This window comes from Bufo gargarizans, chromosome 2 (genome assembly GCF_014858855.1).
Source record: "Bufo gargarizans isolate SCDJY-AF-19 chromosome 2, ASM1485885v1, whole genome shotgun sequence".
In the NCBI taxonomy this organism is placed as follows: Eukaryota; Metazoa; Chordata; class Amphibia; order Anura; family Bufonidae; genus Bufo; species Bufo gargarizans.
This window is the reverse complement of record NC_058081.1, coordinates 269,128,422-269,152,732: the sequence shown is the minus strand read 5'-3', so window position 1 is coordinate 269,152,732 and position 24,311 is coordinate 269,128,422. Positions and strand designations below refer to the sequence as shown.

Here is a 24,311-nt window from a genome sequence, read left to right as displayed (position 1 = left end):
GTTGTCCGGATCCGGCGTGTACTCCACTTGCCGGAATTATACGCCGGATCCGGAAAAACGCAAGTGTACTGAAAGCATTTGAAGACGGATCCGTCTTCAAAATGCTTTAAGTGTTACTATGGCACCCAGGACGCTATCAAAGTCCTGGTTGCCATAGTAGGAGCAGGGAGCGGGGGAGCGGTATACTTACCATCCGCGCGGCTCCCGGGGCGCTCCAGAATGACGTCAGAACGCCCCATGCGCATGGATGACGTGCCATGCAATCACGTCATCCATGCGGGTGGGGCGCCCTGACGTCACTCTGGAGCGCCCCGGGAGCCGCACGGATGGTAAGTATGCTGCTCCCCCGCTCCCCGCTACACTTTACCATGGCTGCTGGGACTTTAGCGTCCCGGCAGCCATGGTAACCACTCTAAAAAAGCTAAACGTCGTATCCGGCAATGCGCCGAAACGAGGTTTAGCTTAAGGCCGAATCCGGATCAATGCCTTTCAATGGGCATTCATTCCGGATCCGGCCTTGCGGCAAGTCTTCAGTTTTTTTGGCCGGAGCAAAAAGCGCAGCATGCTGCGCTATTTTCTCCGGCCAAAAAACGTTCCGTTCCGGAACTGAAGACATCCTGATGCATCCTGAACGGATTTCACTCCATTCAGAATGCATTAGGATAATCCTGATCAGGATTCTTCCGGCATAGAGCCCCGACGACAGAACTCTATGCCGGAAGACCATAACGCAGGTGTGAAAGAGCCCTCAGCTATGAGATGTCATCTACTGTACAGTCAAATATGCATATTTTATTTCATATTAGTAATCGATTGATACTAAAAAGAAATGTGGACTGTTTCATTAAGCCTTCTTTCTGAGAGCTGTTAAACCGCAAGGACTGGACTACAATAAATTATACAAGTTAAAGAGAATGGGTCATCAGGAAATGACCCATTGTTTAAATTATGTTTTTATGTTAAGCATATTTTTTAGAATTTTGGGAGAGAATTTTTTACACGTTTTCCTTGTCACTATATTTATTTAATAAAACTGTATAAAATCCTGCCATTTTCACACTGGAGTGGCCACCAGATCTAATAATAGCTATTGAAAAGTGACTCATTATCATCACAGGCAGAATTACAATGACAAGTAACACCTCTGTATAGATAAAACAGGGCCTACCATTCACAATAGGTGATAACAGATATTGTCTACTCCCTCCTGATCTCTGCACAGGTCACAGAGCATAGCTACAAAACTTTCCCATATAAGTAAATGGGTCAGCTCCTGTCTATTGTGTCTGTCTATGGCCCATGTAGCTGCTTTCAAAAGACAAGAAGACATCATGGTGGCCATTGTGAAAACTGCAGAAATGTATAATTGTTTTTTAATATAGACAGTGGCATGGAAGCATTTTTAAAAACTCGCCACAAATTTAACATAAAAAGGTGATTTAAACAATAGATCATTTTCTGATGACACATTCCCTTTAACAGAGATAAAGCAATTCACGATTCGTTTTCATGTAGAAACCTTGCAGAGAACATAGTTCCTCCTAATCATTTTCATCTTTGGCCAATAGATGACTGTGGGACAAGACATAGTCAAGGGATGGGCCTCCTGTAGCAGAGAGAGTATCGGCAGAAAGCCCTTCCCCAGTGATTTACCTTACAGCCAGATGCAGAATTGTAAAAAGAAAACACACACGCTTTTTATATATTACAGTTTGCAGTATGAGACAAAATTGGATCTGATGAAAAAAGCACATTAAATGGGTTCAGAAACCCCCGTTGAGATGGCTAAGAAGGGTGCAAAAGTTAAAAATAATAAGTCTCACCTGTTACACGTACTCTGGGTCCAGATCCCTTCTCCTTCACATTCAGTCTCTGCTGGACCAGAAGTGTGATGTGCTGTCTGCTTGCATGTCACCTCTACCGGCCAATCAATGGCCTCAGCAGTGGCAACGGTCATGTGCTTTACCTGAAGACGTCACCAGTTGGCTGGCAGCAGTATTGTGCACGTAGATGGCACATCACACTTCTGGTCCAGTGGAGACCGGAAGCCGAGGGGATGGGAGTCCAGTGCTGGAATCAGAGCTCTTGTGACAGACTTTTCACTGAACACCAAGCACAGTATTAAAAAACTAAGACTGAATGACTAAATCTGGAGAAACGGGGAATATGCTATGAAAGAGTCTTCTATAGTCAAAGTGATGGGTCCAAAAAGAAACCTGAATTAAGCTGGAACGGTTGGTTATGACCAGGGAATAGGATGGAGATAGGGTTGAAGGGGATAAGTTAAATGTTGGTGTAATGTCTGGTTGATTATAATGTATATTGATGAGATTTAATAAAAAAAATTATCAAATAAAAATAAAATAATTCCAAAATATAAAAGTTATTTGCAGTAATCTCCCAATTGCAGCAGAAGTTGCTGTCAGTTAAAGGGGTTGTCCGGGTTCTGCACTCATTCACCATGAGCTTTTTGCTCTCTGATGCTCTAATGGGCGTTCTTTAGCGCTAGCCTGTAAAAACAGAGTAGGGCAGTGTTAAATACCATCCATTAGTGCCGGTGATGTCACTGGGCTCACTGCTAGGCAGAAGCCTCCGCCTAGCAGTGTCCAAATGTAAGCAAACAGCCCTTGTCCTGCGCAGTTCAGCGCAGGGCACGGGGGAGCATCAGAGAGTAAAAAGCTCCAATGAGCCACTCATTCATGGTGACTGTGTGCAGATCGGGTTGTGTCCGGGTTCAGTTCTGAACCCAGACAACCCCTTTAACCTGTATGCACTACCACTAGCAGGAAGGACAAAGCCACAGACACATTGGGTGTTTGTGTTAGGAACACAACTTGGTAATTGTGACATCAGTTGCATTTATCTGTATTGACCATGTATTTAAAGGTTGACGTTCCAGTAAAAGGCTAACATTTGTGCCATTCCTCCTGAATAACTTATACAGTTACAACACACTTATTGTATCTGCTTCTTACAGGTCAAACTGTAAAACCGACTATATAGGACTTATAGAGTAAAGCATCACAGATAAATGATATGCCACGTTCAGTAAGGGCTCCCTTACACATTGGCACCCAGTTGTGGGATCAGCATTTGGATTACTGCTAGTTGCCAGGTTGCACCTGTACTTGCAATGAAATGATAGGAGGTACAGGTGAGGGCGAAATCCACATGCAGATCCCGCAGCATGGCAGCAACATGTATGTGCACCCCAGTGGAGGAAACAAGGGAAAATACTCTAAGGGCTCATGCACACAAACGTATTTTCATTCATTTCATGTCCGTTCCATTTTTTTGGCGGACCGTATGCGGAGCCATTCATTTCAATGGGTCCGCCAAAAACAAAGTGTTCATTGGAATGCTCGTTTGCGATTATTTGCGGTGTAAAGTGTCGCCAATTACCTAATGAATGAACAAAATTCTTGTTCATTGGTTAATAGATCATTTATGTGGTCAAAAAAATCGTTAGCCTGCATAAGATCGTGCTGTGTAATCACAATATGCTGCCTGCTGATAATGATTCTGTATGGGGACGAGCGATGGCATTAGCGGTCGCTCTTCCTTATACTGTGGAGGAGATCTCTGCAAATAATAGCAGCGGTCTCCTCCACTGACAAGCAGGTGATAGTCGGGAAGGAACGATTCCTTTACCAACAATTGCCTGCTATGTCGTCCCGTGTAAAGGGGACTTAAGGCAATTTTTATGTTCAATTAGTTTAACTTAATTAAAGGGTTATGCCATGAATGATGCAAAAATGCAGATCAGACATCAAGTAGTAAATAACAAGCTAACAAAGCTAGAACCAGCCCTGTGCCTTACGTGGATCCATAAATCTCATCATTCATTGTTCTAATTGCTCTGTTAGGTTTATTTCAAGATCAGGGGGCATGTCCTTTCTGCTGCCCTATGCATCCCTATTGCAGCTCAGGGGGTGCATTTTTCTACTGCAGCTATCTTTCTGTTACATCACAGCTCCAGGGGAATGCCCTTCCCTCTGGAGTTCTCTCCATGTAACTGTCACAGCTCAGGTGGTGTATTATTTCTGCTGCAGCTCAGGGGGCATGTCCTTTCTCAAGGGGATGAGTCCTTTCTGCTACAGCTCTCTCTCTCTCTCTCTCTCTCTCTCTCTCTCTGTAACTGCCACAACTCAGGGGGTGTGTCTGCTGCAGATATCCCTTTGTAACTGTTCCAGCTCAGGGGGCATGTCCTTTCTGATACTGATCTCTCCCTGTAACTGTTACAGCTCAGGAGGCATGTCCTTTCTGCTGCAGCTCTTGCCATGTAAGGCTACTTTCACACTAGCGTTCGTCGGTCCGCTCGTGAGCTCCGTTTGAAGGAGCTCACGAGCGGACCCGAACGCCTCCGTCCAGCCTTGATGCAGTCTGAACGGAGCGGATCCGCTCAGACTGCATCAGTCTGGCGGCGTTCAGCCTCCGCTCCGCTCGCCTCCGCACGGCCAGGCGGACAGCTGAACGCTGCTTGCAGCGTTCAGCTGTCCGCCTAGCCGTGCGGAGGCGAGCGGATCCGTTCAGACTTACAATGTAAGTCAATGGGAATGGATCCGCTTGAAGATGTCACCATATGGCTCAATCTTCAAGCGGATCCGTCCCCCATTGACTTTACATTGAAAGTCTGAACTGATCCGCTCAGGCATCTTGCGCACTAAAAGGCCTCTTTCACACTACCGTTTTTTTTCCCGTTTTGCGGGCCGTTTTTTGCGTTCCGTATACGGTCCATATACAGCACCATTCATTTCAATAGGTTCGCAAAAAAAAAACTGAATGTACTCCGTATCTATTCCGTTTCCGTATCTCTGTTCCGTGCAAAGATAGAACATGTCCTATATCCGGCCCAAATCACGGTCCGTGGCTCCATTAAAGTCAATGGGTCCGCAAAAAGAAACGGGATGCATACGTAAATGCATCCGTATGTCTTCCGTATCCATTCCGTTTTTTGCGGAACCATCTATTGAAAATGTTATGCCCAGCCCAATTTGTTCTATGTAATTTCTGTATACTGTATATGCCATACGGAAAAACGGAACGGAAACACCGAACCGAAACGGAAACACCACGGAAACAAAAAACGGAACAACGGATCTGTGAAAAACAGACCGAAAAACACTGAAATAGCCATACGGTAGTGTGAAAGAGGCCTAACTGTCACAGCTCAGGGGGCATGTCCTTTCTGCTGCAGCTCTCACCATGTAACTGTCACAGCTCAGGGAGCACAGGAACCATGGACCGGTGAGTGGGTTTTTTTATGTTCAGGGGGGACAGGGGAGGACCCCAGGGGTTGTTAATGATAGTTGAAATCCTTAACAGATCCATAGCAGATCCCACAGCAATTTTGATTTGAAATGTAATATAACCTGCACTGTCTGGAAACTATAGGGTTAAATAAATTGAATTAGTTGCACGTTTAACTCTTTCACGATGCTCAGAGGCAGAGTCGTTTTATTATGCAAATAGATTCCACTCTGTAGCAGCTGGTTAATGAAGCACATGTGCTTATGGTTATCAAAGAACCTCAAAATCAAGATGGAAAAATGAATCAATGGAACCTACAGCCTAATGTGTGCGTTCATGCAGACCGAGCACGGGGCAGATCAGATAACACTTACTAGTAAATAACAATGCTTCGGAGGAACCGTCGCTTTATTACTTGCACTTCCGTACAAGCCCATTATTTTGGCCCCGGGAAAATGTAAGGTCTGCGAGTAGAAAGTAGTTCATCATTTCAGACAATTGATTTATCGTTCTACATTTTGCTGACACTATCTTATTATAAAATTGATATTAATAAATTTTCTCATCATATGCGCATACTACACAAAGGGCTTGTTCACACAGTGATTTCTTCTGGTGTTTTAAAGTGACGTGTTTTTTTTCCATTTTTTATGGAGTTTTTTGTGCCTTTTAAAAAAAAATGGTGTCAATTTGTACATGTGCTTTTCCTGGCATTTCTCAAGTCCCTTAAAGGGGTTGTCTCACTTCAGCAAATGGCATTTATCAAGTAAAAAATTAAATTCAAGACACTTACTAATGTACTCTGATTGTCCATATTGCTTCCTTTACTGGCTTGAACATTTTTCCATCCCATTATACTTGTTTCCAGGGGTTATGGCCGCCACTGCAGCACAGATACGAGGTGGCCGGGACAGGAGCTGCTGCGCATGCGTTCCTACATGTGTGTTCAATCCCATGGTCCTGGCCACCAGAGAGGCCAGCACTTTCTCCTACAGTGTGCGAGTACGGCCACCACTGATGAATTGCAGGGTGGTTGTAACTATGGAAACGAGCAGTGTATGATTTGATGGGAAAATAAATCCAGCCAGCAAAGGAAGCAATATGGACAATCATAATACATTAGTAAGTGCCTTGTATTAACTTTCTCTACATAATGCATGCCATTTGCTGAAATGAGACAATCCCTTGAAAAAATAAATAAATAAATATTTCACTAACCAAATCACATTATATGTAGTGCATTTTATATTTTAACAAAAAGTTTAAAGTAATATCTGGTTGAAAAAAATGTCATTAAAACATCTTGAAAAAAACACTACAAAAAAGGTTACACTTTTCTGGAAAAAATAAAATAAAAATGACACCAGCATAACATTAAAGAGAAATCAGGTTTTTAAGAATTTGTACACATGTAAAAATAAAATAAAACCAGAAATATCTCATTTACACATGTATTCCACTCTTTAAAATGATAGTGTCCGATTAACTCTGGGTCAGTTACTCGAGAACATTTACAGACTCATAGCCAATCTTGTGATCTGTGCTTGGGGTCATTGACCTACTGGAAGGGGAATATTTTCCCCAGTTTGAAGTTCAAGCACTCGTTTGGAGCACATTTTTGACCTCTCAGTCCTAACCTGGTGTCCCAGATACTGTAGCTGAGAAACATCCCCACAGCCTGATGCTGCCACCACCATGCTTCATCATAGAGATGGTATTGGCACAGGAAATGCTGTTTCTCTTGGATTAATAGTCCTCTCAACATGCTGTCATGTGCCTTTTACTAAGAAGTGTCTGATAACTCTACCATGAAAGCCTAATTGAAGGATTGTTGCAGCGATGTTCTTTCTGGAATTTTTTTCTACAGTGGAAATCTGGAGTTCTTTCGGAGTGGCTGTTGGGTTCTTGATCAATTCCATGACTGAGGTCCTCACCCTGATGGTTGAGTTCGACCAGGCAGCCAGTTCTAGAAAGAGCCCTGGTGGTTGTGAACTTCTACTAATTAAAAAAGGATGGAGGCCATTATGTTCTTCAGGACCTTCAGTGCTGCAGCAATTTTAAATGCAAAAAATAATAATACATTAAACATTTCTACAAATCTTGTTTTGCTTTGTGATTATGGGATATTATGTGTAGAGAAGGGGAAAATTGAATATTATCTACTTAATAATAAAGATTTAGCAAAATAAAATGTGGAAGGGAAAACCAGTTCCCATTGAAGAGACATAGTGGGTGTATAGAGACAGACAACGTTCAACAGGAAAAATATGCACATTAGCTCAGGTCCACCACATCAGAGACTACTTCAAAAGAAAGAGTGATCCATTAGTTAATATCCACCAAATCAGAGACTCCTTCAAAAGGATGAGTGATCCATCTGTAGGTCACTCCTCCTATTGGAAGAGTCTCTGATGTGGCTAACATAAGGTAAAGCCACAAAATACAACTCATAGAACATACTGCAGTTTTCAAAAAAATAGACAGCATCTCTAGGTACTTGAAGTTTTCAACCCCACTGTGTGAATAAGAATTCATAAACAATTGAGGATTAAGAGTCAGCAGCAGAATGCAATGAAATCTGCACATAAACCCACACACCAAATAAGCAGCATGAGAAATGATCCTCGGGTCTCATGTATATGGCCATATTAAGGCTCTGTACAACCTCCTAATGCTATGGAGCACTAGTGTCCAAAAATGGTGTCATGTTCTATCCAACATTGCATTAACCTGCTGTTTTCTAATGTCCAGATTATTTTCATTGGAGATTCCACAAACAGAGGGATGATGTATTATCTGATGGAAAGGGTAAATGGAAGCCTACAAGAGTGGCAGAAGACCCATGACTTGAAGCTCTTTAATAATATAAATGGTGGAAGGACAAGTATAAGTTACTCCTACTACCCACAGTTCTGGATCGAAATCAGAAAACGACCAACTTTTGAAGAAGCACTGATGCGACTCATTAAAAGGTAGAAGTTTATTAGGACCTCATTTTTGTAATGAGTATTATTTATTCAACCTTCAAAGATTTTCATTGTTGATATTCATGTTCATTTATATTCCATATCTGAGATATATACAGAAACTAGGTCCAGTTTTATAGGAAGCCAATTAACCAGTCAATATGAAGAATGGGAAACTGGGGTACCATATTTACCCTCGTAAGCCTGGAGAGACCAAACTCCACTATAACAGAGGCTTGAAACGTCTCATGATTTGATGAATAAAGCAACATGGCTTTCTATGCAACATTGGAGGTTTGCTGTGTTTTTCTTCTAATCTTAAAGGGGTTATCCAATTTCAAGAACCCCCCCCACACACACACATATGTGCCGGGCCCCTCACCGGTAATATACTTACCCCGCTCCCAGCACCGCGCCAGGTCCCCGCACCACCTCTGCTGCTTCTCCCTGTACACAGATGAAAACATCCGGTGTTGGGGGGGAGCAGCCAATGGCAGGGACAGGAACGAGCCTCCCTAGCATCACCCATGATGCTAGGGAGGCTAGTCCGCATCCCCACCTGCCATTGGCCGCTCCCCCCCAACACCGGATGTTTTCATCTGTGTACAGGGAGAAGTAGCAGCGGCGGACACCAAAACGCTGCAAACATTACCAAAAAACACCCCTGTGTATGTAATACGCTAATAGTCAAGTTACCGATTGCTACATGTGTACAGGTTCAAGAACTACTACAAAGTCAAAATGTAAACTGTTGATGAACTGGAACTCAGAGAATATATTCAATACTGCAACGTACTCAGTAGTGTGGAAAACACACTCCAACATGTCTGGCATACTGTGCTGAAAGGTAACGGATCTTATTCTATGTATCTATAGATCACGTCCTCTCCAGAACACAAATCAGACCACACTTGTTGTAGGTGGAGTGCAATGGCTGAACCCGGATCATCTGCAGATCATTCAGAGAGTATTGAAGAGGTAACAGCAGGCACATTTTATCTACATCTGCCCTAGACTGCTAGTAAACGTACATCCTTGTTGTATACCGCCATATTGAAAACTTCAGTAGACTATGGTTCTATATACTTTGTGCTCATGCACATGACCATATTTTGGATCTGTGTCCGATCCACATTTTTTGCAGATCGCACAAAGACCCGTTCATTTCCATGGGTCCACAAAAAAAGGACAGCACTCGGATGTCATCTATTTACTGTCCGCATCTGTATGTCCATTCTGCAAGTTATAGAACATTTCCTATTCTTGTTTAAAAATAGTTATTTCATGTGATGGGAGTGAGAAAAATGTGGACTGCACATGGAAGGTGTCAGTATTTTGCAGATCCGTGATTTGAAACTACAGTATGGACACGGTCATGTACATAAAGCCTATGTGTTTTTGGTCTGCATCCGATCCGCTTTTTTTGTGGAACAGATGTGAACCCATTCACTGCGATGGGGCCACAAAAAATGTTGTCCGCATCCTTATGTCCATTCTGCAGTACCTGCAAAAAAATAGATAATGTCCGGACTGTTCTATAGATGGCAGGAAATTCTATTCAGTAAAATGCGGAATGCACACGGCCGGTATCCATGTTTTGTGGATGCGCAATTTGCAGATCAGATGTAGACCCATTCATTTCAACGGGACACTGTGTACTGTCTGGATCTGTTTGTCCTTTCCGCTGGTCCACAAAAAAGGATAGAACAGGTCCTGTTCTTATCCGTTTTATGGACAAGGATAGGACATTTTTGCAGGGGTAAAAAATAAAAAATTGCAGCATGCACACAGCCCTGATCCGTGTTTTGCGGATGAGGCCCAAGCCTGATTTCCAAAGTCCATTACACGGTTCTATTCAATAGGAATCGTTCTGTAGGGCTAGAAGCACTGTAATTACAGAGTCTGGCCATGCTAATAAGCACTCTACGGAAACCCAAGTCAAGCTACCGAGGCTGGAATGTGTCACATAGTTATACGCTAGAGTGGAAGTACTGATTGGAAAAAGAAACTCTAATCAGTAGTGCCAATCAGCTATGGGTTTAATAGTTGCCATATTACTAGTATTAGCGAGAAGATTGTCCCTATGAAATGCTTAATGTAATGTATTCCAATAGACTTCTCTTGTGTACGCTCTCATGTACAGGGCTGTAGTTGGAATCTGTATGACATGAATCCTCAATACGGCCTCTATAGCTAGCCAAGCACTGCGCACATAATAGGGATCCTTGGGCACTCTGGTTGCCATATACAGTGGGATGCGAAAGTTTGGGCAACCTTGTTAATCGTCATGATTTTCCTGTAAAAATCGTTGGTTGTTACGATAAAAAATGTCATTTAAATATATCATATAGGAGACACACTCAGTGATATTTGAGAAGTGAAATGAAGTTTATTGGATTTACAGAAAGTGTGCTATAATTGTTTAAACAAAATTAGGCAGGTGCATAAATTTGGGCACTGTTGTCATTTTATTGATTCCAAAACCTAAGAGAACTAATTATTGGAACTCAAATTGGCTTGGTAAACTCAGTGACCCCTGAACTACATACACAGGTGAATCCAATTATGAGAAAGAGTATTTAAGGGGGTCAATTGTAAGTTTCCCTCCTCTTTTAATTTTCTCTGAAGAGTAGCAACACGGGGGTCTCAAAACAACTCTCAAATGACCTGAAGACAAAGATTCTTCAGCCATCATGGTTTAGGGGAAGGATACAGAAAGCTGTCTCATGAGATTTCAGCTGTCCTGTTTCCAGCAGTTAGGAACATATTGAGGAAATGGAAGACCACAGGCTCAGTTCAAGTTAAGGCTCGAAGTGGCAGACCAAGAGAAATCTAGGATAGACAGAAGCTACGAATGGTGAGAACAGTCAGAGTCAACCCACAGACCAGCACCAAAGACCTACAACATCATCTTGCTGCAGATGGAGTCACTGTGCATCGTTCAACCATTCGCCGCACTTTACACAAGGAGATGCTGTATGCGAGGGTGATGCAGAGGAAGCCTTTTCTCTGCCTACAGCACAAAAAGTGCCGCTTGAGGTGGGCTAAAGCACATTTGGACAAGCCAGCTTCATTTTGGAATAAGGTGCTGTGGACTGATGAAACTAAAATTGAGTTATTTGGCCATAACAAGGGGCGTTATGCATGGAGGAAAAAGAACACAGCACTCCAAGAAAAACACCTGCTACCTATAGTAAAATATGGTGGTGGTTCCATCATGCTGTGGGGCTGTGTGGCCAGTGCAGGGACTGGGAATCTTGTCAAGGTTGAGAGACGCATGGATTCCACTCAGTATCAGCAGATTCTGGAGACCAATGTCCAGGAATCAGTGACAAAGCTGAAGCTGCGCCGGGGCTGGATCTTTCAACAAGACAACGACCCTAAACACTGCTCAAAATCCACTAAGGCATTTATGCAGAGAACAAGTACAACGTTCTAGAATGGCCATCTCAGTCCCCAGCCCTGAATATAATAGAAAATCTGAGGTGTGACTTAAAGTGAGCTGTCCATGCTCGGAAGCCATCAAACCTGAATGAACTAAAGATGTTTTGTAAAGAGGAATGGTCCAAAATACCTTCAACCAGAATCCAGACTCTCATTGGAACCTACAGAAAGCGTTTAGAGGCTGGAATTTCTGCAAAAGGAGGATCTACTAAATATTGATTTCATTTCTTTTTTATGGTGCCCAAATTTATGCACCTGCCTAATTTTGTTTAAACAATTATAGCACACTTTCTGCAAATCCAATAAACTTCATTTCACTTCTCAAATATCACTGTGTGTGTCTCCTATATGATATATTTAACTGACATTTTTTATCATAACAACCAACGATTTATACAGGAAAATCAACAAGGTTGCCCAAACTTTCGCATCCCACTGTACATGGGACCTTAGTCAAGTAATCATTTTTAAAGGGGTTTTCTGGTAGTAACAAGTGAGTCTCTTTCTACCACAGAAGGTAGCTATTACATTGATGGGGGTCCAACCTGTCACTCCATTCATTTAGGGAGGTCTATGGGATATGGGGTCTCTGTTCTCTTGATCCTAGTGGTTGGACCCCCACCAATTAAATAGTTATCCCCTATCCTACATACAACAGATCCTTTTATCTAGTCAAGAACAGCCCTATTAAATGTGACCATCCATGCAAATTACATTACCTATCAGCCCAGTGTCTGATAAATATACATACAAAGACATTTTATAGGACACTTTTAGGCCTCTTTCACACGAACGATACGGATTAGGCCCGGATGCGTTCAGTGAAACTCGCAGCATTTTGCAAGTAAGCTCAGTCAGTTTTGTCTGCGATTGCGTTCAGTTGTTCAGTTTTTTCCGCACGGGGGCAATGGGTTTTGATGCGTTTTTCATGCGCGTGACAAAAAACGGAAGGTTCACAAACAACATCTCTTAGCAACCATCAGTGAAAAACTGCATCGCATCCAGCACTTGCTTCCGGATGCAAGGCGTTTTTTCACTGAAGCCCCATTCACTTCTATGTGGCCAGGGCTGCGTGAAAAACGCAGAATATAGAACATGCTGCGATTTTCACGCAACGCAGAACTGATGCATGAAAAAAAAAACACTCATGTACACAGACACATTGAGATTAATGAGTCAGGATTCAGTGCGGGTGCCATGCGTTCACATCACGCATCGCACCTGCGCGGAAAACTTGCCTGTGTGAAAGGGGCCTTAAGGTGGGTTTACATGGGACAACGAGCAGCAGATTGTCGGGAAGAAAGCTTTCCTTCCTGACAATCAGCTGCTCTCTCAGTGGGGGTGAAGCATTTACACGTAGCAATCACCTCCACAGTATGAGGACGAGCGGTTGCTATTTCAATCGCTCATCTTCATACAGCTGCGTAGTTCCTCTGCAGCATATCGCTGTTTGCTCAAAAACTATAATTTAGGTGCTTGCATGAGCGACAGTTTCACTCGATAAGCAAACATTCACAGGAACGTTTGTTTCCGAAAATCTGCTCATCTAAATCCAACTTTACTCTAGTTTTAAGCCGGAGAGACAAAATCTAAAGAGTGGATACTATAGGGGTCATTTATTAAGACTGGAGTTTTAGTCGCCGGTCTTAATGAAGCCCCTGCACTGGCGGTGGATCACCAAAGTTATGAAGAGGTGCTCTACATAACCTGCGCAACCAGCGCCACTTCTAAATGTAAGACAGCTTCTAAATGTAAGACAGCTTCTAAATGTAAGACAGCGTGAGCAGGAAAAAGTCGCAGATTGCAGCGCAACTAACCGTTGCACCGCAATCTGCGCCTGAAATACTCCTAATATAGGCGCATTTCAGGTTAATAAATTACTCCCTATATTTATTTTCTCTTGTGGTTTGCATTAGTCTTTAGTCACTTTTCCTGTTTTTATATTTCCCATTTGCTTTTTAATGCACTGCATTCAAAACTGCACCAAAAATTGCTGTGGGGGACTCCATAGAGCCTCCTGCACACAGCTATGCCATGTACTCATCTATTCCTGCCATGTTTTCTGTCTTTCTAGAGAAAACCTGTTGGATATATTGGTAATTATAAAGTCTATTGGGATGGGTTTTCATCTTCCAGTGCATGGAATCCGTTCACTGTCACCAGTAAGTATGAAATACATTACGCTCAACCATTTTTAAACTCCAATAATTTTGACGTAAAACCGTAACATATCATTTATAAAATATCGTGACTATCTCCGGAACTCATAGAAATGAATGGAGCGGCCACGCACATGTGACCAGCTTCTCCGGTCATTTTAGAGGAGTAGCAAGGGGCCTGTAAGAGGTACAGGGCCCCCGTTCTGGTGATTGGTGGGTGTCCCAGTGATAGGGCCGCCCCTGATCTGATAGTTATCTCCTATCCTGTGAATAGGGGATAACTTGTACCTACTGGAATCCCCCTTTAACGGAGGAAACAGATGTAGACACAGCATCTCAAAAATTAATTTTTTAGGCACTAAGGGGGAGATCTATCAAGACCAATACTTTTAGTAAAGGCCTTGTTATAAATTAGGTGCACCCAGTGGAATGCCCGGGGAGGGGGGATGCGGGGTGGTCCAGGGGGCCAGCTGTCAGGTTGTTGCCACCTGTGAAGGGGGTGCCACAGCACATGTTGCACACAGGTAAAGATGGACAGCTATTGGATGCCTTCTCCCTGACAGCCTGCCTTCTGTGTTGCTGTGCGCTGCTTATAATCCTGTCTCAGACACCTCTTCTCAGTATCCAGCACCTGCCCTGTCCTCTGCTCCCCTCCCCCAGCTATCTGGCATGCATGGCCACCACTAATGGATTGCAGGGTGGTCGTAACCATGGAAACGAGCAGTGTATAATGTGATGGAAAAATAATGATACATTAGGAAGTGCCTCGTATTAACCTTATCTACATGATAAATGCTATTTGCTGAAGTGACACAACGCCTTTAAGGTGATGTCACAGTCACATGATCACATACATACTAAACCGACAGATCACAACAAATAGGGCAAGATGGGATAAGAGGCCAGGGTAGTCAGTTATTCCCTCCAGAATCCTGAGCTTGCAGAACCAAAGCTACACAACAAGGTAATGTCTCTGATATTATGTTGGTCATCCAGACTGACCTGCTGCTGACCAGTGAACTCATTAACACTATTACCCTTAAAAACATTGAAGAGTTGTATAAGCCAGTCATTATCCCACATTCTGAAACGCAACATACTGGAAAACAAATATATACTGTGTAATAACCACTGCAAATAAAGTGCATTGAATTTACAAAAACATGGGTACTTGGTGGACTGTAAGGGCTGTTTCACACGAGCGAGTCCATTGCGGGAATCACGCTCCGTGTGTGAGTGTGATCCTCCGCTCTGGACTTGCAGGAGCGCCCGGCATTATCATGATTTATAATGCTATGTGGCCTTTTTTCCACAGAATCATAGTGACATAAAGCTGTCAGTATGATTCTGTAGAAAAAAGTCAAGCAGAGACACATAGCATTATAAATCATGATAATGCCGGGCGCTCCTGCAGGTCCAGAGCGGAGGATCACACTCACACACGGAGCGCGATTCCCGCAATGGACTCGCTCGTGTGAAACAGCCCTAAAAGTAGAGGAATCTGCTGATAATATATTTGCATTCTGCTATTATGACCTCAGAATGGGGCACCAATAGCATATCGATGTGCATCAAACACCTGACACCGCTACTGATCAGCGCTCTGGTAAGTGCTGTAGCCTCTGCACATCTTACCAAGTAAGAGCCATCCATTGTAAAGCAGCTGTGCTTGGTATTATAGCTCAGGCCCATTCACTATAATGGGACTGAGATACACGTAGGTCACATGAGGAACAAGACATCACTTGCCTAGGAAGAGGGTAGACCATCAATATTCTACTCCCCGAAAACCTCTTTAAAGTATTGTGTCATCACATATACACTCATTGACAACAAAAAAAGCACACTCAGATAGAAATGTCTTATTACTGCAAAGCTCAGCATGCTGCTCTGTTTCAGGCAGATATATACATGATTACAGGTATGGACTGATTAGACACTGGGTTTGCCACAAGAGGGTACAAAATAGCTTGACTAGTAGACATGCGTGTACGACTGACATTATGGCCAGTTGTCAGACTTTGAGAGGGGGCGCATCACTGGACTGAGAGAAGCAGGATTGTCTTTTTTGTGAGCTGCCCGCCATCTAGGCGGTTCTGACCTAGCTGTTAGGCCTCTTTCACACGGGCGTCACGTGTGAGGGCTGGATAAGATGCAGGTCCGTTGTGGGAAAATGCGCGAGTGCAAAGCGTTTTCATGCGTTTTGCACGCACAAGAGAAAAATCGGCATGTTTGGTACCCAAATCCGAACCCAGACTTCTTCACGGAAGTTCAGGTTTAGGTTAGGCTACTTTCACACTAGCGTTCGTCGGTCCGCTCGTGAGCTCCGTTTGAAGGAGCTCACGAGCGGACCCGAACGCAGCCGTCCAGCCCTGATGCAGTCTGAATGGAACGGATCCGCTCAGACTGCATCAGTCTGGCGGCGTTCAGCCTCTGCTCCGCTCGCCTCCGCATGGACAGGCGGACAGCTGAACGCTGCTTGCAGCGTTCGGGTGTCCGCCTGGCCGTGCAGAGGCGTGCGGATCCGTGCGGATCCGTCCAGACTTGCAATGTAAGTCAATGGGGACGGATCCGTTTGAAGATGCCACAGTATGGCTCAATCTTCAGGCGGATCCGTCCCCCATTGACTTTACATTGAAAGTCTGGACGGATCCGTACGAGGCTATTTTCACACTTAGCTTTTATATGCTAAAATAATGCAGACGGATCCGTTCTGAACGGAGCCTCCGTCTGCATTATTATGATCGGATCCGTTCAGAACGGATCCGATCGAACGCTAGTGTGAAAGTAGCCTTAGGTGTTGTGTAGATTTTATTATTATAACATGGTTATAAGGGAAAATAATAGCATTCTTTGCTTGCACTGTCTAACCGCCCCTAGCCTGCCACAGCCTCTCCTCCCTCTCCCTCACGCCGAACGAAGTCTCGCACAGGCGCAGTACCCACTGAGGGCTGCGCCTGTGCGATCAGCAGGAGACTGAGGGCAGGAGCTTCATCCTCGTCACTGGGCATGCGCTGAGCCCAGTGACGTCCGATGCTCGCTCTTCCCTGCTGACTGAGGGAAGAGCGAGCATCGGACGTCACTGGGCTCGGCGCATGCCCAGTGACGAGGATGAAGCTCTGCCCTCAGTCTCCTGCAGATCGCACAGGCGCAGCCCTCAGTGGGTACTGCGCCTGTGCGAGAGTTCGTTCGGCGTGAGGGAGGGGGAGGAGAGGGAGGAGAGGCTGTGGCAGGCTGGGGGCGGTTAGACAGTGCAAGGAAGGCGGGCTGGGCACTGTAAGAGGGGCGGTACTGGGCTCTCTAAGAGGAACAAAACGCCCCTCTGGGCACCTTCAGGACACATTTGCATATCAATAAAAGTAGTTTTTTGCAGAAACTGCTGGACGGATCACAAGATAAAAGAGCACAGCCTAATCAAGGTAAGCTGTGCTTCATGGCTGCTTTAAAATCGTTTTTTGGGTTAGGGGAGGTGACAGAATCCCTTTAAGAATGCTAAGTAAAATAGGGATGGAGGGGTTAAAAAAAATATATAATAATTTAACTGACCTCATCCTCTTGTTTGCGTAGCCCGGCTTCTCTTCTGTCTTCTTCTTTGATGACCAGGAGGAAAAGGACCTGTGGTGATGTCACTGCTCTCATCACATGGTCCATCACCAAGTATTTGGTGCCCTCATTTTAGAACTTACACAGTGTGCTGCGGTAGTCTGAGACACTTAACCCACACACAGACATGTCTTCAACGTTGGTCCATCCGATTCGCAGAGCCACTACAGAATGATTATAAGGGCTTGTTCACACGACTGTGCCGTGTTTTGTGGTCCGCAAATTGCGGATCCACAAAACACGGATGCCGCCCTTGTGCCTTCCGCAATTTGCGGAACGGACGGCCCTTTTTAGAAATGCCTATTCTTGTCCGCAAAACGGTGTAATACAAGTACCCGCTCCATTCAAGTGAAATTGTAATCAGACTACGCCACCACTCCACAGGAGATGACGCACAGTGTAACGACGAGGAAGCGGCGCTTTCATGGAGAGCTGCCTCCTTGTCTCACAGCTGACCGACGAGGGTGCCAGGTGTCGGACCCCTGCCAATCAGATATTGATGACCTATCCTAAAAATAGGTCATCAATATTAACAGCTGCACAACCCCTTTAACTGTGGAAAAGTATACAGAAACTTTGGCCTGTGTTTATGAGTCATATTAGGCCTCTTTCACACTTGCGTTGTCCGGATCCGGCGTGTACTCCACTTGCCGGAATTACACGCCGCAAAAACGCAAGTGTACGGATCCGTCTTCAAAATGCTTTCAGTGTTACTATGGCACCCAGGACGCTATTAAAGTCCTGGTTGCCATAGTAGTAGCGGGGAGCAGCATACTTACCATCCGTGCGGCTCCCGGGGCGCTCCAGAATGACGTCAGAGCGCCCCATGCGCATGGATGACGTGTCCATGCGATCACGTGATCCATGCGCTTGGGGCGCCCTGACGTCACTCTGGAGCGCCCCGGGAGCCGCGCGGATGGTAAGTATGCTGCTCCTCGCTCCCCACTGCACTTTACCATGGCTGCCAGGACTTTAGCGTCCCGGCAGCCATGGTAACCATTGAGAAAAAGCTAAACGTCGCATCCGGCAATGCGCCGAAACGACGTTTAGCTTAAGGCCGGATCCGGATCAATGCCTTTCAATGGGCATTCATTCCGGATCCGGCCTTGCGGCAAGTGTTCCGGATTTTTGGCCGGAGCAAAAAGCGCAGCATGCTGCGCTATTTGCTGCGGCCAAAAAACGTTCCGTTCCGGAACGGAAGACATCCTGATGCATCCTGAAGGACGGACTGTCCATTCAGAATGCATTAGGAAAATCCTGATCAGTATTCTTCCGGCATAGAGCCCCGACGACGGAACTCTATGCCGGAAGAAAGAACGCAAGTGTGAAAGAGCCCTTAGACATCACAAGGGTTCAGAATGGAGATGTCTGTCTAGTTTGAATAAAAAAAGTCTCATAAGAAAGGGAGTAGAAGATTTTATAGTAATATTAATTAAAGTAGAAATCCAGTGTAAGCCCCTAAACTTAAATGAAAGTACTAGAGATGAGCGAATCGAATCCCATGAAGTGGAATTTGATCCGAATTTCAGGATAAATTCGATTTGACTTGAAGCCGAATTTCCTCGTGCTTCGTGTAGGCGAATCGATTTAACCTGAAATAGTATAAAAAACAAAAAAAATCATTCTTACCTCCTCCATTTGCTTGCGATGGGCCATCAGCTGCCATCTTGATTGAAGATCTCGGCCGAAATCCTAAGCGCGGTGACGTATGACCACATCGGCCGGAGTGATGATGTATCTCGCGCCTCGCGAGATTTCACGCCAGATCTTCAAGCAAGATGGCGGCGGCTGGCCCATCGTGAGCAAATGGACGTTGTAAGTTGGATTTAATTCTCATTTTAATGTTAATTTCACACTGTTTTTACACTCAGATGCCGCTATCATGAATGAACGCGGTATCTGAGGGGTACAATGACGGGGGAAGCGCTATCGCAGCTCCCGGTCATTGCACTCGCTACTTACCAAAAAATGTGCTTCGTGACGAAGTAATTCGTCACAAACAGAATTCTTTTGTAAAATTTGGCGAATCAGCCGAATCAAACTTTTTTTTAAATTCGCTCATCTCTAGAAAGTACCAACATAATACTAACTACAATAGCCACAGAAGAATAATTCCACACTGACATGTTTACAGATTGTGAAAACTCTGCACATCTGGAGGTAAAAATGAGTACATGCCATGCCTGTTCCCAATTCTCATACTGTACACAGTCTCCTGGACTGGTTCCGGTTTCGGTCACAGATCTTCTTATCAGATGCAATGTCAGCTGATGTAATTCATTTATATGGCTACAGCTCAACATTAAAGAGCACACTTTACTGGTACAACTTACAGCATAAACATAGAGTGAAACATGCATGATGGAATCAGCCTCTCACATTGAGCTGTGCATTGGTTATACGCTCTGTATGTTTCTGTATTCACTCTGCAGTATTACTGATCTTAACCGACCAAACTGGTTACATCTATATCAGATTAGCGGGGGCCTGACTGCCGGCACCCCGCCAATCAGTTGTATGAAGAGAACTCAATGCTTATTGATAGAAATGAGTGAATTTTTCAAAAATTCGATTTCCCAGTTCGCTAAATTTTTGGGGAAAATTCACGGCGAATTACATTAAAAACTGCTATTTTCATGGCTGCAGAGAGCCTCTATAGTGGTGTAGAACACTGTGCCTTGCAGTAACACGCATAGAGAGTCTGCTTTGGTAATAAAATAATACTGTGAGTCTGTATGACATGCAGATGACAGGCATCGCTCTTAGAATCACTACACACTTCACTTATTTGGGTAGTCAAATAACTCAAGTATAAACTTAGCCTTACAGGTCGATGTTAGCGCCAAGAAGAAGTGCACTCCTTTTATAACATCATCAGCTGATTCCACATAGATGTCTACAGAGCCTGTTCTATTAAACGCTTATACAAGTAGGGTATCCCCGAAAGAGTGGAGAGAGTGTCAGCAGTAAGTTTGTGTTGGCGTCACTTATTTTTTTGCCCTTCCTCTGATCCGTCAGAACAATAACCAAATGAACTGAATTCCATTATCCTTGTTGAATTTTTTTATGTGAAACTGTCTTTTTTCTGGAAAATTGATGGGTGATTGTAGACCTCCTTTTGCTGTATTTCCAGCAGCAAACATAATGAAGACTCTGATGACAACAAACCAGCAGACTTTGCCTTTACCATCTATTCACAATTAAATCACGCAGGTTTCAGTAAGTTGAAAATATTCATGTGTTTTTATCTGCTCCGTCTGTATTCGATCTCCACAGCACACAAGACGTGACAGGAGAGCCTCTGCTTTGGAGTCCAAGTCCAGTTTCTTAAGATCAGGAGTTCCATCAGAATTGTGTGTAACATTCTTGCTCCCTGTGCAAAGCCATAACAAAAGGACTCTGTAGGCGTACACATCAGAGGTATCTGAAGCCAGTTGACCCTATTTTTATTCAGGAGCAGTAAACAGCGGGAAGCAAATAGAGGTGGCTGAACTTCGCTGCCCTGTATCTCTGTGAAGTCAATGTCTCCAGCTATGCCCCTTTCGCGATTTACAGGAAATTCATTATTTTCATATAGAGATCCAAGAATTATATTGAAGGCATGTAGTGTATGCAAGCCATGTGCGACCCCTCTCATCACTCTCACGCTGTTCTGCACCTGGTTTGCCTGGGTGAACAGAGTCACACAAGGCTACACTACACTAAAGCCTTTTCAACATATAACATCGGTTCATACAGAACAAAGTCTACAATCACCCATCAATTTTCCCCCAAAAAATTCACATGAAAAATGTCACCACTATGTAATTCGGTACCATACCGCAAAAAGGGCTTCACCACATATAACTGCACTCCTGAACAGCAATAAGGTCCTAATTTTTTTCTTCTTTTACACAGCGGGCTTTTTAACAGATAAGTGCAACGCTGGACGGCGATTATATTTTTATTTCACCACTAAAAAACAGCAAACAGGGCTGTAGAATATCTCACTGCACTGCACAAGGGCAATTAGGCCCTAATTGTTTTCTATTTTTACACAACACAAAAGGCTTTTCAACAGATAAGTGCAATGATGAAAGGCGAATATATTAATTTTTTCGCCACTAATACACGGCAAACTGGGTTTTAGAGTATAGCAGTGCACTGCACAAGGGCTGTAGGCCCTAGTTTTTAAAAATTTTTACAGAACACAGCAGGCTTTTCAACAGATAAGTGCTTGACGGCGAATATATTTGTATTTCGACAGTAATACACGGCAAACTGGGCTGTAAAATATCTCACTGCACCGCTGAACAGCAATTAGGCCCTCATTTCTTTCTATTTTTACACAAAAGGCTTTTCAACAGATAAGTGCAAATATATTTGTATTTCGCCACTAATACACTGCAAACTGGGTTGTAAAATATCAAAATATTTTTTTCCTTTTTCCACTAAAGCACGCAAAAAAGGGCTTTAAAACAGATAACTGCACCGTTGAGAGGCAAAGATATTTTTCCTTTTTCCACTAATACACGCAAGAAAAGGGCTTTAAAACAGATAACTGCACCGCTGAGCGGAAAATATATTTTACTTTTGCCACTAAGACACGACAAAACACGACAAAAAGGGCTTTAATTTTTGCACTTCACCACACAACAGCTGATTAGCCTGTTTTCCCACTAATACAAGCTAAAAAATTATTTAGAACATATAACTGCACCGCACAAGGGCAAATAAGACATAAAAATATTTGCTTATAATAAACCCTGTTAATGTCTGTATCAAACAGCACTTGCACCCCAATAAGAACGGTTTGATGGAATAACAGAGCTTTATAATGGCAATTTGGATCCCCAGTCCGTGCAGCAGGGTGTAAATGGATTGTTCCTATCAGGGCCTGCTCCAGGTTCATGTGGGCCCTTGGGCAATAAAGTCTCAGTGGGCCCCCTTAAACAGTGATAACTCTCTGAGTACAGATAATATACAGTCAGGTCCATAAATATTGGGACATCAACACAATTCTAACATTTTTGGCTCTATACACCACCACAATGGATTTAAAATGAAACATACAAGATGTGCTTTTACTGCAGACAGTCGGCTTTAATTTGAGGGTATTTACATCCAAATCAGGTGAACGGTGTAGGAATTACAACCGTTTGCATATGTGCCTCCCATTTGTTAAGGAACCAAAAGTAATGGGACTTTTTGATTAATTGATATTATGTTGATGTTATGTTTTTTGTGAGGTGACAAAAATGGCATAATTTGTATTTGTTTATTTTTACACTGTTCACTTGAGGGGGTATATCATGTGATATTTTTGTAGAGCCAATTGTTACGGATGCATTTATACCAAATATGTATATTTTTATTTAGGTTTTTACATTTCAAACAATAAGAGCATTTTTAGAAAAAATTATGCTTTTGTGTTGCAATTTTTTTATTTTCTGGCTATGGTCTTGTGTGGGGGCTAATTTTTTGGCGGGACGAGGTGACGTTTTTATTGCTACCATTTTGGGGTATGTACAACTTTTTGAATGATTAAAATTATGCTTTTTGGGAGGTGAGCTCACCAAAAAGAATCTGTGACGCAAAGTTTATTTTTTTATTTTTTTACGGCGTTCACCTGATGGGGTGGATCATATGATATTATTTTAGAGCTGGTCATTGTGGACGCGGTAATACCAAATATGTCTCTTTTATATTTTTCTTCTATTTTTAAAAAATTTTCAATAACGGATTTGGGGGGATTTTTTTTTTATGTGAAACTTTTAAATTTTGTATTTCAAAACACTTTATTTTTTTATTTTTTATTTTACACTTTGTGTCCCCCATAAGGTCATACAACACCTTTTTTTTACTGACATAGTAGCCTCAGTAACAGGGGAAATACACCCCCTAAAGAGGCTGTACAGCAGAATACAGTGTGTACAGTCTCAGTGCAGGACTGATCGTTGTCTATGTAGGACTCAACAGCTCCTGCACTCTCCCGACCCCTGCGGTCGCATGATCACTGGGCCAGGACAGGAAGCAGCAGATTGCTTCCTCAGCTGTATACACAGAGCTCGTTGAGCGCTGTGCATACAGAGATCTAGAAGGCAGGGACACACAGGAACGGTCCCTGCCTTCTCTCTGGGGTGCCCTGCTGTCACTGACAGTGGGCCCTCTGCTTGGCAGCTGCACGATTAGCGTGCAGCTGCTATCTCTGAAAGGACGTTCCATAAACCCGACCGCCCAAGGACATTTATTGTTAACAGGGCGGTCGGAAAGTGGTTAATGAAGGCCATTGTGGCACCAAAAGAGGTATAATATAGTGTGGGCTTAGCTTGCATGTGGAACTTGCAATGCCTGAATTTAATGGAGGCCATTAGGGTACCAGCGGATGTAGTATTTTGAATAGGTTCCGGTCCTAAAGAGATCACCTTGCCGGAAGCGGACAGGCACAAATTATTTTGTACAAAATGTATTTGCCAAGAATCTCACATTTAGGCCTCATGCACACGACAGTTGTGTGCATCCGTGGCCGTTGTGCCGTTTTCAGTTTTTTTTCGCGGACCCATTGACTTTCAATGGGTCAGTGGAAAAATCGGAAAATGCACCGTTTGGCAGCCGCATCCGTGACCCGTTTTTCCTGGCCGTGAAAAAAATATGACCTGTCCTATTTTTTTCACGGCCAACGGTTCACAGACCCATTCAAGTCAATGGGTCCGTGAAAAATCACGGATGCACACAAGATTGGCATCCGTGTCCGTGATCCGTGTCCGTGATCCGTGTCCGTTTTTTCCTATCATTTCAATGGCAAACTTGACTTAGATTTTTTTTTTCATTTTTCATGTTCGTGGATCCTCCAAAAAACAAGGAAGACCCACGGACGAAAAAACGGTCACGGATCACGGACCTACGGACC

At 43.6% G+C, this 24,311-nt stretch overlaps 1 protein-coding gene across 1 annotated transcript in view; it reads left to right on the top strand.

The window, feature by feature from the left end:
* CPED1 (cadherin like and PC-esterase domain containing 1) overlaps positions 1-24,311 on the top strand; it is a 475,576-nt gene that overhangs the window by 411,104 nt on the left and 40,161 nt on the right. The window contains exons 21-23 of the mRNA XM_044277190.1: positions 8,002-8,222; positions 9,093-9,194; positions 13,735-13,822. Coding sequence (XP_044133125.1) covers positions 8,002-8,222; positions 9,093-9,194; positions 13,735-13,822 — 411 coding nt within the window. The remainder of the gene's footprint in view (positions 1-8,001; positions 8,223-9,092; positions 9,195-13,734; positions 13,823-24,311) is intronic.